This window comes from Orbicella franksi, chromosome 1, assembly GCF_964199315.1.
Source record: "Orbicella franksi chromosome 1, jaOrbFran1.1, whole genome shotgun sequence".
NCBI classification, from domain to species: domain Eukaryota; kingdom Metazoa; phylum Cnidaria; class Anthozoa; order Scleractinia; family Merulinidae; genus Orbicella; species Orbicella franksi.
The window spans coordinates 18,855,240-18,871,287 of NC_138145.1; the positions used below are offsets into that span (position 1 = coordinate 18,855,240).

At 40.2% G+C, this 16,048-nt stretch overlaps 2 protein-coding genes and 2 pseudogenes across 2 annotated transcripts; all 4 read right to left on the bottom strand.

The window, feature by feature from the left end:
• Positions 1–651: 651 nt before the first annotated feature.
• On the bottom strand, positions 652–1,562 carry LOC145483870 (transmembrane protein 163a-like). Its single transcript, XM_081462467.1, has one exon. It carries the CDS (start codon positions 1,560–1,562, stop codon positions 681–683), a length of 882 nt encoding a protein of 293 aa, XP_081318593.1. The 3' UTR covers positions 652–680.
• Positions 1,563–4,369: 2,807 nt separating this feature from the next.
• On the bottom strand, positions 4,370–5,305 carry LOC145483961 (melanocortin receptor 3-like). Its single transcript, XM_081462582.1, has one exon. It carries the CDS (start codon positions 5,303–5,305, stop codon positions 4,370–4,372), a length of 936 nt encoding a protein of 311 aa, XP_081318708.1.
• Positions 5,306–7,080: 1,775 nt separating this feature from the next.
• LOC145483620 (uncharacterized) lies at positions 7,081–8,862 on the bottom strand (annotated as a pseudogene).
• Positions 8,863–11,036: 2,174 nt separating this feature from the next.
• LOC145484054 (histamine H2 receptor-like) lies at positions 11,037–12,005 on the bottom strand (annotated as a pseudogene).
• Positions 12,006–16,048: the final 4,043 nt, after the last annotated feature.

Genomic DNA, 16,048 nt, shown 5'->3' on the forward strand with positions numbered 1-16,048 from the left:
AAACCCCACAAACTCTCTAGTTATTCTCCAGAGCCTCGTGCTGAGGTCTATGGTTTTAGGCTGAATTTTACTATATCAAAATTGGTCTATTACAAAATATTTATTGAGCCATGTAGACCCTTCAAATGGCGTCTAAATTTGAACAACGATACTTGTACATCCTAAGCCTCATATTCATGTGAAAAATCTTCTGTTTGGAAACCCAATTACGAGGCTAAGGATGTACAATTTATTGTTATTCAAATTTATGCACCATTTATGCAAAGGTCCATTGCTTTTCTACCCATTTATTCGTCAAAAACGTCTACGTTTATAACGTCATAACTTACTAAACCCTTCATAAGGAACTCTACTGAGAGAAACACAGAAGAAACTCGATGAATGAAGATCACTTTAGGACTAAAAACGTTCGATTCTTCGCTTAAGTAATTGACGATCATGGAGCGGGGTATTTCGAGTACGGGCCGCGTCTACTTTGGTCTAATTTGTTATTCAGTGCTCATTTTGCATTGAATCGCAGCCATCGTACCTTTAACTTTTAATATTTTATTTTTGATACTAATCTTATATAACAGGATAATGTTATCCCTCACTGCAATGGTTTTGTCACCAAGCCAACTCCGATTTTTCCAAAACCGCACGAACCTTACCTACAAACATTGTCTTATTTTTGTCGAATTTCAATTAGATACCTGGAAAGGGATTTTTTTGTATACAAAAATCTCTACCAGAAGCTTGACTCCAAACGCCAGAATAAGGAGTGAAAGAACAATGGCGACTGTATGGTCCAGATACCACACCGAAGGAAACTCATCAAACACTAATGCGCTGATAGCCAGACTAAATAAGAGCACGCTTGTAACTCCGTCATCTATACACAGAGAAATAAGTACAGAACTGCTGAGCTTCTTCGATATCCAGAACTCTAGAATAGTCAGCACACAGTACGTTAAGCTAAACCCCATCAGAATGGGCCACAACAAATTTGAATGCGTGGGCCAAGTTTTGTTAAGCAAGTGAAGACTGGATACGGCTATTGTAATGAGACCATTAATGGTAAAGACGATGCCAAACGCAATCGAACCGTATTTCTCTCTCTTGGGTCCTATTTTGTTGTTGGAATCGTTCCCGCAAAACCGCCAGATAACAACAGAAGCACTGAACATTGCCAGTAGAGTGTCAAGTGCCGACGCAAGAACAGAAGAGCTTTCGGTAGTGGCCGAGCCGAAAAATGAGGCTGCACAGAAAAGCACCGAAACGGCCAGGCTCGCTATTGAAACATTAATCGCAGCTTTTCTCCATTTCTGTCTTTCGATTATTTCCAAAACTGTTTCTTGTTTCTTTTCACCATTATCATCCGTTGTAAACGATACACATGGAGAATTTTCCAAAACATTGTCACTTACTGCGGCGTTCAATTCTGCCTTAAAGTTGGCTGCTAATTTAGGCGAACTTGGTGTGGACCAGCTCTCCTGGACATCGCAGACTACATTCCTTGAAGGGAACGAAAAGGTATTGCCTTTGTCGGTTTCTTGCTTTTCCAATGCGGATTTCCCCACCATGCCACTGAGGTGCAATGAATCATCACAACTGCTGAAAATGGGAACTTTGTGGAGTTACCTTGAGTACCATTAGTGCGGTGATAATGATGAAGAATGTGTTTTGCGATGATCTTAATAATTTAAATTGTAAATAAACGCAAGGGCTCATTGTTGTTTAACAATTGGGCGGAAGACTAAAGAAATCTCTCCATTGGATAGGGATTAACCCTTGCCTCACACCCACAAAGGGACTCGGACTTTGTATGCACGTACTGATCACTTAACCGTTTACCTTTAAAACAGACATTCAAGGACTTAAACATGAAGATATCGTTCCCTTTTTATGTAAAAAAAACCTTTCTATTCTTCAAGATTCGACGTGGCCGTCCCTCAGTACCTAAGTTATGTCAGCCAAGCGTGCATATGATCTCTAAATCAATATGCAATATTATTTGGTAAAACGAGTTCCATAAGACAATGACCGGACACAAAGCACGAAAATGAATTTAAATAATTCAATTCATTTTCTCTTGTTCGAGTGAATAGACCTTAAATCCAAATGTGTTTACTAAATCTTCAGAAAAGCTAACACGTAATTAAGCTAAGAGCAAACTGAGTCCTTATCCATAGCAGGTGGCATTGCAACAACGGTATATACAAATACCGTTCAATTTACCGTTTGACCAAAAAGAGGTTACCTAGTCTGCTTTTATACCACGTGACCCGAGGCCGATAGCGTCTGGTCAATCGAGCTACAGGAATGAAGAGAGGTTGAATCGCTTTTAATCCCGGCTTCTAATGTATCTGTTCGGTGAAGCTTACGAAATGATTACCACGGCAAAATGTAAAATGCCAGAGGAACAATGAACTGAGGGATGCGTCCCACCGGCGAACTGTTGCCTGGAAATGTTGAGACCCGGGAGAGCGGGGTACTCACTTATATGGGTTATATAGGTATGTGCGGCCCCAAGGGGTAGGGTTTTCAGCCGTTTTGTTCATAAATAGGGTATCGATTTTGGCCATTTTGGTCATAAATAGGGTATGGTTTTTGTAACCTAGTCTTGAACTGGTTATGTTAGAAGAAGCTACTTCTTCGTCATAAATAGGCCTGGGTAGGGAAAATCGCAGATTTTTGTCATAAATAGGATAAGGGTTTTGGGAAGCGGGCCGCACAACCCCAGCCAATTTTTCTGGGAGTACCCTACCGGTGTTGAGATTGATCGAAAATTGAAATTTCGCAATTTATCGGACATTGTGGCGTGCGCAAGTTTTTCTCTCGATAGAAGCCCCGTTGAACAAGCAACACAGATCTGGCGACCAGTGGTAATTAACAAAACAAATCTATGTGAAAAGACATGAAAACTGGCGCGGTCTACTCACCGATTGGCCACAAAAGTCCGAGAAGGCTAAATACCTATGATCAGTTATGCTACTGTGGTAAGGGCTCCTTTTGATAACAGAGTCAACTTTGACTCTGACTAGACTACCCTGGTTTAAATAAATAAATAAAATTTAAGGTGGTATGTTAACTTTCGTCGCGTCGATTATCATGCTCGGATTATTTCCGTGTCGTCTCGACTAACCACCTCCAGTTCTCCGAGTATTTGGTCAGGAATTTCTTTATTTTGGAACGAGTGGAAAATAAGAAAAGGTTGTGTTATATTGATAAAAGCGTCTCTATGTTCCGAACTTCTCTTGTGTTTTTAATGGCTTTTGGCTTTAGTTGTCAACGACATTTTTGGTAGAAGGGAAGAATTACCCTGCGAGCAGTACTCACTGACTGACTTATTGACCGGCTGACTGATTGACTGACTGACTGACTGACTGACGACGGAGGGACTGACAGACTTCTCCTAACTCAGTCTGACTGACTGACTGACTGACAAGCTTATTTTCTTAATTTTTTAAAAAATATATAAAAAATAATGTCTGTACTCAGAACGCAGTTAAAAATCATATTAACTGCGCTCTGAGTACAGAAATTATTTTTCTTTTATATATTTTTTAAAATCATGATTCCAGAGTGGGAAAACAATATTTTGGATTCTACTTTCTTCATTTTAACTTACTTATTTTTTTACTTACACACTACTGACTGGCGGACTGACTTACTCTACCGTCGTGACTCGCTCGCACACGTTTTCCAACGCTTCGACGGCTTGATGTATTTACTCAGTTCGAGGTGTGACAGGGTGACTGTACTGTCTAAGGCGTTTATGACTCGTCAGAGTGATAACTTTACTTTTGGTTTTACGACACTTAATTTAAAACAACCCTATTACGATTTATTTGCATACTTCACGTATAACGATTTTAAGCAGGATAAGCAACTAGCTATAGATACATAAGGAACCTAAAGAACAACTCTGAGTCATCAAGAGAGTATAATCTAGATCTACCTACATTAACTCTTGTGTTTAATACAGGACTAAGACGGTTAGTTCAGAGTGCCAATATATAGCATCATAAAATCAACGATTCCGATTCCGATTCCGGCAGATTGTTCTATTGCTGGCTAAATATTTCCAAGTATTGGACCAGGCATTGTCTCGACACTATTGAAATATTTTCTATCTTGTCCCCTGCTGTTCTAACTGAATTAATCTAAAAGTAATATATTCAGTCTTCAAGTTTTTATTCCAAATTACTTTTCCTTCTTTTCTGGTTTAAACACGATTTGTTTGTAAACACTAATCCTGATCTCAATAGAAATCGCATCACCTCGGCCAACTGGAAAGTTTTTCAACGAGACACCCTTTGGAAATCTTCAGGTGAACTTCGGCCAGACCAATGCACCCACTGCTGAAAAAATCCGTTTCGTAGACCCATTACTGTCGATCATTGTTACGTTGTATTCGCAGTATTTTGCAGAATGCTGTGCGGTATTTCTTGCTTCTGATGCAATAAATGTGGGGATTAACTGCTGAGTTGATAGCAAGCAGAGTCTGAATCCCGAGAAAACCTTTTCTAAATAAAAGCGGGTTTCCGAAAGGGCGGACAAAGGCTGGGAATAGAAATAAGGGCGCCCAACACAAGGAGTACGTTCCCACGACAATGAAAATGGTTTTGGCCACTTTTTTCTCCGCTGCGACCGCATCAGGTCCCAGAGGGATGTTTTGAACTCTGTTTTCTTGTCGTTTGGCGGCAACGAAAATGTAAATGTACATGATTAAGGTTGTAAATAGCAATGATAGGTTGTACATTGAGACGTAGAACCTTGAAATGAAATCGCGAGCGTACAGGGCCCCGAATGTAAGAGCAACTAACCAGATAACCACTATCCCGGCCAATGTATTTCTCGTTGTCATGACATTGACGTACTTGAAAGGGAATCTTATCGCGATAATACGATCGACTGTCACTGCAAACATGTTGGTCGCGGAAGCGACCATGGAGGCATGGCCAAGGAAACTTTTAGCGGAGTCAAATGCAACGTACTCGTCGGCACGAACTCCGCAATTGAGGCTGAAAATCATCATAGGCAGATACAGCGCGCAGACTGAAATATCGGAGGACGCCAGACTTGAGATGAAAAGATCAGGCATCTTGCGATGGTTTTTGAGATTGTAAACTGCAAGAAGCACCAATGAGTTTCCCAGGGTTCCGATGACGCTGGCCAAGGCGCAAACTACAGACAGGATTATCACTTCATCTTTAGTTAAGAGGACACCCATCTGGGACTGAAACACATTCGTGCCTTGAGGAATGCTAGTGGAACAGTTCCAACACGATTGGTTTAATGGTTTTAACGTGGTTTGAGTCATACTTTGATCTAGGAAAAAACTACGAGAACAGTGAGTTAGTAAATCAAACTTCTAGTTAGTTACTTTTTTATTAATAAATCTCTATAGGGATGGCGCAGTGGTGAGAGCGCTCGCCTCCCACCAATGTGGCCTGGGTTCGATTTCGGCCCGGTGCCATATGTGGGTTGTTTCTGTTGTTGGTTCACGCCTTGCTCCGAGAGTTTTTCTCCGGGTTTTCCGGTTTTCCTCCCTCCAGAAAAATCAACATTTCCAAATTCCAATTCGATCAGGATAGAGTACGCTCATGGAAACCCACTAGGGCTGAGGTGGCTTCCTCTCAATGTTATAATTTATTTATTTACTGACTTGGGATAAACTCAAAAAAGTTACGTAACTAAAAGAAAACGAATCACAAATATTTGAAATCTGAAAATTGAATCAAAAATTACTATATCTTTATTTAACTTTCTCTGCAGTTCAAATGATCGTTCCTTATTTTCATTTGCGTTTGTTTTTCTCCCTACGCCCTGGAGATGTATGTCTGATGATTTAAGGTTGTCTTAACCAGTTAGATTAAAAAACTAAATCGTGGGAATCGTTGATTTTTTTCTCCGAGGGTATCTGAGATTTTGTTTGCGTGTTAAAAAGTTAGCGAATGATTGATCGAATTATTTAAAGGAATCGATTTTAAGTTAAATCTACCAACCTTCAGTTATCCAGCCGGTCACTGTTCCGTCTTTCAGTGAGCAACCTGCCTAAGTCTGTGAGGAATGGAACGATGAATACAATATTCTCTGATTATATGAAGGCTTGCATTGAACCTTCAGTGCTCAGTTATGATTAAAGTTGCTATTGTGGAGTGAAAACGAATTCCTTCCTGTCCTGTTATTATCGTGGAAGATATTATCCATTTACATCTTCTTCACAGTTCTTTGGTAGGATAATGAAAACGATACTAAATTACTTACCTGAGGTATGGTTGAATAATCTTAACTTATGATTAATTTTCAAATAAAAAACTTCAAACGTCTTGCAGCCGCTTTTTGTCATTAGATTTAAGTTTTGCAACAACGTAATTTGCACATTTCGTGCGACTTTTTGGCAGAGTGTAAGTACTTATTCCTATTTTTAATTACGTTTAATTACGTTTATTGTTAAGTGTATGATCCATGTTTGATTTAGTTATGAAAAATCCTCTATTCAGGTCCCGAGAGAGGCGTGGAGCTTATCAGTTGATTTATTTACGGATGTGTATCGGAAACCGAATGTAAAGGAAGTGAATTACTTGGAAAATTCGTTCGCGCTTAAACGAGTTCAATTCCGAAAATTATCTTTTAAATGAAGTAGACCTGAAAATAGTAGTTTACTAAGATAGAAAAAGACCAAAGAGATAATAATAAACCATAAAAGAAAAAGGATGGTTTAGGATTGAGAAGATTAACACGAATTACAAACCACGAACTTGAAAATTCTAGGCTTAACTTTTCAAGATGCGCAAGCCTTGACGCATCTCCTTCAAGGGCCAAGATTGGGTTGGTCAACTGTTAACAGAGGGTTGGTATTCAGTCCTCCTGAGGATCAGTGATGTTATGATGCGCGTCAGTTCAGCGTAGATTGTTTCGTGAAGAATGAACTGATATATGTGTGGTAAAGCTTCTTCGGCTGTCCGCGTGATTAAAATTCACTTCACAGGATTAGCTAGGATTGACAACTTCTAAACCTGGGATCTCTGAAACCGAGAGAGATCACAGATAACTTGACAGGGATTACTTTTGGAATAAGGCCTATATGGGGGATTACCTCTCTTGCTCTTCATCTTCCAATGGCCCATTTCCCTTCAAGATCATGCTTGATACAGGACACATGGATTATATAGTTTTGATTCCCATCTCGAACATCAAGATGAATGACCATGTCATTGTTACTGAGAATAGAGAATTTAACGATCCTCGATTCCGTGCATCAAGGCTGATAGAGCGAGCTTTCTTTCGACGCAAACGAAAAACGACAAAACGATATTCGCAGAAAGATCCTTGAAACGCACCGAGTGTCTGTTGTACATGATTTTAGCTGTGTAAGGTTACCTTTTCAGCACTCTGCCATTTCATATGAAAATTGTTATTTAGACGGTTAATTTTAATCATCGATAATCCAGGGGCGGATCCAGAAAATTCAGAAAGACGGGGCTGAGTCCCCCACCCTCCCCCCCGAATGAAAACTTCACTTTTCAGGAGATGCAGCATACACGATTGTGGGCGTATTCGTGATGCAAAGTAAAGTAACGTCAACGTTTCGGAAGATAGAATTAAAGAACATTTTATAAAAACGACTTTCAAAGCAAAATCGCAGTGTTAGTGGTAGGCGAACTGTTAACAGAGTCATTACATTGCATTTATACATCCAGTATTAAACGAAATAAATCACTGCAGTGGTTTGATAAATTTCATCCTTCTCTGGTTTCGTTTGGCGTACTCGTCAACAGCTGCATCATAATTTAAAGGTATGTCTTTGTAAATAAAGAGCAATAACAGTGCATTTAGACGTTCTTCTCCCATGGTGCTGTGATAAACATTCTTCACAAAGCGCAGTGAAGAGTTGCTACGTTCAACAGTTGCACTTGCGACTGGGGTGATTAACAGGAGGCGCAGAATTGTATGGACATTTGCGTAGAGGCTTGAGCTGCAGGCTTTCAATGTCTCTTGCAGTGTCGTGAATTTTACGGTAGCGTTGTTCCTAAAAATGAAAGCAAGAATTAACACATATTTCAAGACAAGGTATAATCGGTTTTTTCAGCTTATCACAGTTTCACCATAAACTTGGTAACCCATGTATAGTCTTAACGCAGAATAACATACCAGAAGCACTTCCGCACTGCTTGGGGACGGCAGATCAGGGGAATAATGCTGAATAAGTTTCTCTTGACAAGACTCGTTAAGCTGCTGTTAGTTGGCAGGTATCAGTAGCAGTCCAAGCAATGCCGCTTCTGATCGTCCATTAAAGCGGGTATTTGTTTGCTCCAACAAGTTGTCAAGGAAAGGAAGAAATATTGCCCGACGAAAGTGGGCGACTGGTGTCCTGGCATTGGTGTTTCTTAATGTCTGCCTACCAAAAGTTCGAGGGATGCTTACTTTGACGTTTGCCTTCTTAGCCATCTTCTTGATCTTTTCATACACAGAACTTGCAAATGTTGTTTTAGCATTCTTGCGCATACCTTTCAGCTGTTCCTTCACAACGTTAACATGCTTGCTGCCTCAATAACATTCAGTGTGGAACCCTGTAACGAACGGCTGAGTCCTCCAGTGAAACGTTCCAGAAGGGAAACGTTACTTATCATAAAAACACCGAATGATAATCAAGCTTACTCTTTAAAACTCGCTTTCACCTGGCACAAGTAGAAACAGCTGATCCATTTTTGAAACATCATCAGCAAACTGTTATTGCTGTAATGATTCGAATCGTTTCTGTCAGAATTTTCTATCGAGAAATTAACTCAGGATTATAAATCAATTTACGCAAAACCTTTTGCGACAAATCATTACATTGAGTGCTTTAATATAAGCTGAAGTTTAATATTTTTACTTCATTTGCCTTTTTGCTGGGGCAGATGATCACCAAACGGCAAAGTCTCCAAGGCAGAGCTCGAACGTTACCCGCTAACAGACAGATACAGATCTATAAAAAAACCATTACGTTTAACTTAGGTCAAATAAGTAACGTACTCACCTGGTTCACAATGAAATGTAACCAGTGTCTTCTTTGCTTTCCTCGAAAACTTCAGAAAAATATTTCACTCTTCAGCAGTGCAGCAAGGGACACGGCGTGACAATATTCGTGTCCGGTGTTTCTCGTCATTTCAAACCGAAAGAAACGCCTGTTACATTTGGCGTTAACAATGAGCGCGAATTGTAATTTTTGGGTTAAGTTTGTTTGAATATTTGATAATACATTGTAATTGTTAACACAAAATATATTTTAACTAAGGAAAGCTCCGAAATTGAATACAATTGGCACCTGATTGTATAATTATAACAACACTCAAAGGACGCCGGTTAGAAGGGTTGGAGTCGTACAAAAACGTTTTGAAAAAACAAGAAAAGAAAGGGGGGGCCGCGGCCCCCTCGAACCCTCCCCTAAATCCGCCAGTGAATAATCAACTAAGTGGCTAGTTAACCATAGTTTTTCGTCCAGCGCGTTTAATTTTCACTGACCAAACTAACCATTTAGATATGGTATCCATTAGCATAGCTCTTTTTTAGAACCTCTTATTTGTCCAGATATCCGTATACTAGTAGAGTGACCCTCTCAAATCAGTTGAAATTTGGTAAGTAATTGTTGTATTTTTTAAACGGCCAAAAAATTAAAGCGGCAAATCGTGTTTACCTGAGATGAGAAATAGCTCAAACAAATGATCAAAGCGTAAATTACATACTATGTGAATATGAAGTCAAGGCAAGTTTCCTTCTCACTGTACCAGGGGGCCTGTTGAAAATGCTCAATTTTGCCCACTAGATTCCATCGGTCATCTTGGTTGATGAGGGGTATAACTTGTCCAGATTTCACCAAAATGTGAACTCGCTAGAACTTTTAAAGTATGTTTCTGAAAATAGTTCCCGAAAGGGTCTTTTTGATCCGTCGGCGGATTCTCCATATTTACAGGTAGTGGCCCTTAATTACCTAACATTTGCTTTCTTTAATAAGTTCACCTTTCTACTATTCTAAGATGTCTTTGTCTTAGATAACGTTGTCTATTAAAGGGACATAATTATAACATTACCGTATAAGTAGAAAAACCAACGAAAAAAGGTCGTGAATTTGATAAAGGGCCAGTTTACTACTACATGAGGTACGAAAGAAGATGCACATTAGAACAGTTCTGATAACGAATATGATGACAAAATACGTTGATGTGAAATAAGTTGCGGTCCGATTCCTGAACCGGGCGACTCACCCCAAGCAAAAATACAAAGGATTGTCCTTCTCCAGTAGCTATCGTTTGAATCATTTCACTTGGTGTTGTGAAAACTCTTTTTTCAGCATAAACAAAGAGTAGGTTTCCTGCATTTACTATACTGCAGTCTTCAGTTAATAATTATGGCAACGAAGACTGCGAACGTTTCCTTTATTTTATCAGTTCGATCACCAATTCGCCATACGACGTCCGATCGATCGTCAACAGCCGCCTCGTTCCCAGGATTTTTGAGTTTCATTAAGAGTATTAAGACTGGGTGGGGAGATGGCAAAACAACTCCGGAGGGGTCGGGCAGGGATGTTCATAGTCTTGCGATCTTCGAAACATATCCAGAAGTATTCTTAAACCTACAATCATGGACAAAAGTCTTGGGACAAATTTGCACTTTTGGCACTTTTGCACACATGCCAGACGTGAATACAACTTCTTCACCTGCCTAACCTCGCCCCCCATGTTGAAAACTAGTACGTGCAATTTCACCTGATTTTCCACATTGTGTTGGGTGGGAGGGGGGACAGCGACGTGTCTATAAAAGATATAGCAGCGTTTTTTTTCCAACTTCAGCTCTCTCCGTTACATTACGTAAGTGTCCCAAGGACTTTTCTCCACGATTGTAGCTTATACGACAGCATTTCAGTCGGTAGTCTTCGATAATTTTGCAAAATCTTCAGTCGGAACTCTTCGAAATGTCTTCAGTGATCATTCAAAACGTACTTCGACCTTCGAGAGTCTAAATATAAACTGTGCTTCGTTACCACGTTATGAAGTAAGCCTTACATTCTTACTGAGTGACTTTACTGATGACTATTAAGTGGCTTAATGTAACGTTCCAATTGCAATATTTGTCCAAATGCTGTGCGGTATTTCATGCTTCTCATGCAATAAATGTAAGGATTAACTGCGGAATTACAAGCCAGCAAAGTCTGCACTCAGTGGAAACCTTTTCCAAACTGAGCCATGTTTGTTGAAGGGTTGGCAATTGCTGGGAGTAGAAGCATGGGTAGCCAGCACAAGGCGTAAATCCCCACCACTGTGAAAATAGTTTTAGCTACTTTTTTCTACAACACTGAACTATCAGATGCAGTTCCCTGATGCCTTCTGTTTTCTTGTCGTTTGGCGACAGTGAAAATGTAAATGTACATGATCATGGTGGTGAATAACAGAATGCCACTGTACAATGCAATGTACATGTTTGACACCAACGTACGAGCGTACAAGAAACCGAATGTAAGAGAAACTATCCAGACAACCACTATGCCAACCAAAGCACGTCTTTTTGTCATGGCAGCCACGTATTTAAAAGGAAATCGTATGGCAACAACACGATCAACTGTCACTGCAAACATATTTGTCGCGGAAGCGACCATAGACGTATGACCAAAGAAACTCCTCGAAACTCCTCGAGTCAAAGATGACGTTGTCATCGTGTCCTCCCGTACTGAAACTGTGGATGAAGTAGGTGATCGACATTGGCAAAAACAACGCGCAAACAGTGATGTCAGAGAAGGCCAGGCTTGTGATGAAAAGATCAGGTATGTTGCGAAGATTTTCGTTTTTGTGGACGGCAAAAAGCACCAAAGAATTACCTGAGGTTACGATGAAACTGGCCACGACGCAAACTACAGAGAGAATTATGGCGTCATCTTTAGTTAAGAATGTACTCAGATCAGGAACTGTTGTTGTTTCTTGAGGAGGGCTGGTAGAACAGTTCCAGCAAGACTGGTTAAACAGGTTAGACGGGTTTTGAGCCATACTGGTAGATCGTGCTGGATCTAGAAACAACATCAACAACATTGAGTTTTTCAGTTAGGAATGTGGGGACTGCATTTCTAAAACTAATCCAGTGTTTTTTTTAAACTTTTAAACAATATACGCTAGTTCTCTACAAGTTTTATCTTTCCGTGAAATTATTCGGTCACGAAACCCCATCACTGTTTAGCTTACTTAGTTACGCGCCTTTCATAGTCCATTTCCATATCTATCACAAAGTGCTCAAAAGCTACCGTCTCCCGATTGCCTTCACGATCAGTGTAACATACTTAACCTTATAACAATGTCACCATATATACTCGCATCTGAATACTCGAAAGTAGGTCAATTTCCCCAAAATGCATCCACAGCGCGAGATATGTTAAATAGTTGACAATTATTGTGTCCCAGCATGACTTCATTTATGGCAACCTTTATTATGAAAAAACTTCTTCTTTGATAGTAAACATTACGAAGCTTGTATTTACGGTTGGTGTCTTATTCAAAGACAATCATGTTTTTTTTTCTTGACGCAATCTTTAGATTTCCAATGATGGCTTTCTTACTAGGCTCGATTTGGGTCGCTTTCTCGAGTCCGGTCTACGTTCCTCCCCGAGAAGAGATGGCTGGACGCGTGAGCGGCAAAGCATGTCTGTGACGTAACTTCATAACGTAATTCTTGCAGCGCTTCAGGTGGCCGGAAATGTCATCTGATGACAATCATAGGCAGGCCCATATGACGACTACGGCTCATAAAATTTGTGGCGCTTTCGCCACTTCTTTTAACTTTGGCCCTCCAACCTATTTTGTTTCACATTATTGTTGCGGAAGGGCATTACATACTGTGTTCTATAGAAGAGTGTTTGTTTTTTAAAAAAGTATTGCAGAGCTGTTTGATTATGCATCAGTCAATTCCAGCAGTGCCCATCCCCCCCCCCCGGGCTAACCCCCGGGCATTAGCATTTTTTTAAAAAAATGGGCAAATTCCCCGGGGTGGGGAAACATTAGCTGTCTAAATGCCCCGGGGGGGGGGGGGGGTCGAAGAAAGAGGGCAAATGCCCCGCCCCCGGGATCGTCGCCTTCCAACACCTCCGCAGTTTTTTAATTAATCAGTGAATACAACGGTCAACTGTTCAGTATTTTAATGCAACGGTAAGACTTCAAGGACAACAGTACGTGTTAGTTGATTCTGATTATATTTATTTCTTTATATTTGTTTTTAACAGTTTGCTAGAGGATAGCAGTTATTGTTTTGTGATAAACAAAATATAGTTCACCTTGTCGCTTATATTTATATGCTTACAAGTAATGAAGAAATATCTAAAATTGAGAAAACATAACTTTAAAAACAAGTTTCTCTAGTCCCTGACGGACAAGCCATTGTTCGACAAACGCCTCGTCTTTCCCGATGAACTCATCCATGGCACTTTCTAAAACACGTGTGTCGAATGCCCGGGGGTCGCCCCGGGGTACGCAAATGCCCAGCCCCCGGGCCGCGATAAAATTGTGGATGCCCCATCCCCGGGACTGACAACTTGAGCAAATGCTCCACGGTTGCCCGGGGGGGGGGATGGGCACTGCTGGAATTGACTGATGCATTATGCTGTAGCAACTGTCATGTCAAAGGTAACACATATGTTGGTGTGCATGGTGTTGACACCAGGTTTATGTTTTGCTAGTTCGGTTTACTTTGGCTCATTTAAAAATCTAATTTTGTCTGGCTTCTTCGCCAGAGACTGGTGTTGCTTCTCTTCAAGAAGACTAAGGTACACATCAATTTGACTGAGTGTTTTGTTTCTTGAAATCGATGTTTGCGTTTATCCCTCCCTTTGTTTACTTTGTTCGTTATCTCATATTCTGGCACCACATGATTCAAATATAGATGCTAACGTATAAGTCTGTTGACTATTTTGCGTGTTGTATATGCCACTATGGTTTAGATCAGGCAAGATTTCATCAGTTGACGGTATTTGGTTAAATATCCCACTAATGCGATCGCACTTCATATCGCACAACTTCTTTGCTACTGCGAGAAAGCTAATTTATGCAACCTGCTCGATTCAGGCAGGCAGATTTCTTATTGGTTGAAATTAACAATGCCAAGTCCACGAGTCCAGCCGTGTGTTCGGGGAAGGAGCGCGGGCTCTTTTCCCGAACAGCGCCTGGTAATCGAGCCTACTTTCTTACTCGCAATAAGTACTAAAAAGTCTGTTCTGTTCACGCTCATCAATGTCTCAGCCGAGTAACAAAGTGTCTAATCACAAAACTCGCCAATCGTTTACCTGATTGGACTCCATCTTTTGACTGAAATTTCACTTTTGAATTTTCCCAGAACAGTTTCCTAAATAGGTTTTTCCCTTCAATTTTGTCATTAACGTTATTCGCTAATTTCTTAACAGAACTTCCTGTCGCCCAATATTTTTCCTTCATCATAACCGCAATTGAAGAAATCTGACGACAGTCGCGCGCTTCTGTCCGATTTGGTTAGTCAAGCATATGAGAACTGACCGAGCTAGATTCCACTTTGTCCTATCTCCTTTATTAAACAAACAAAAAACAATGCATCAGTCAATTCCAGCAGTGCCCTCCCCCCCGAGCAACCGCGGGGCATTTGCTCACGTTGTCAGTCCCGGGGGTAGGGCATCCGCAATTTTATCGCGACCTGGGGGCTGGGCATTTGTGTACCCCGGGGCGACCCCCGGGCATTCGACACACGTGTTTTAGAAAGTGCCATGGATGAGTTCATCGGGAAAGACGAGGCGTTTGTCGAACAATGGCTTGTCTGTCAGGGACTAGAGAAACTTGCAGATGTTTTTAAAGCTAGGTTTTCTCAATTTTAGATATTTCTTCATTACTTGTAAGCATTTAAATATAAGCGACAAGGTGAACTATATTTTGTTTATCACAAAACAATCACTGACGTGAACACAACTATTTCGCACTTCGCATTCAAAACAGATCTTGCGAGGTTCCGAAGAAAGATATTATCCTCTTATTACCTTACTTAGGTGTACAAAGTGACCAAATGTCCAAGCGTCTGAAATCATGTGTATATAATCTCTGTTCATTTGTCAATCTTAAGATAATTTTTCAAAGCACTCGCCGAATCAAATCTTTCTTTCAATACAAGGACCGTCTAAATCGTTCACAGAAATCTAAGGTCATTTATAAAGCTGCTTGCTGGGACTGCAGTGACGTTTACATAGGCAAAACAAAACGACGGCTTCATGATAGGAAAACGGAACATTTCAGGGCTCTCACTAAGAATGACCCCACATCAGCCATTGCCGACCATATAAAAGCCACAGGTCACAACATCAAGTGGGATCATTTTGATATTCTAGCTTCTGGTAAAACAGATTATCATTGTAAAATTAAAGAAACTTTGCTCATCCAAGAACTTAAGCCGGCTCTTAACGTAAAGGTCAGCAGTGAGAAGCTGATACTTCAGTAATAAGCTTAGGCTTTTATTGTTTTACTGTTAAGAAACAGATGTTTCTTAATCTCATTTCCAGACCCCTTATTTACATTTCATATATAGTTTTCAAAAATTGTAACGGTCTTTATTCCACTTTTGAAAATGTATGTTGCGTAGCATACGAAACGTCAAGTTATTAAAATGCGTAAGTTTAATATGTTTATCACCGCTATTTGTGTTTTATTCCTCGTTAAACTACGATGGCCCAAGAACAAAAGCCTTTATCATATCTTACGTTTCTTTGGCTTATGCGCTTCGTAAATGTTTAAGGGAGTGAGTTATTAACTTTATCAAACTCATTAAAATCTATTTTATCAAACAGTGACTCCGTAGAGTACAAATAATCCGTCAAACGAGTTCGATGTAGTCCTCTGCATGCTATGTAAAGCACAGTTGGATCGATATCAGCAGCTGGGCAAAAGTGCCTCATCTAAAAGGTCCTAAAACTAAGTACGAATAATTACCAAAATCATCTTACACAACTCACAGTCATAATATAAAATTATTTAACAGTCATTAAAGGCCACTTTATCATCTTTATAAGTCTAACTTTTAACACTCCATAAAA

Bases quoted from the DNA above. Each gene is read 5' to 3' on its own strand.
- LOC145483961 (XM_081462582.1), bottom strand. From the start codon at position 5,305: ATGACTCAAACCACGTTAAAACCATTAAACCAATCGTGTTGGAACTGT.
- LOC145483870 (XM_081462467.1), bottom strand. From the start codon at position 1,562: ATGGTGGGGAAATCCGCATTGGAAAAGCAAGAAACCGACAAAGGCAAT.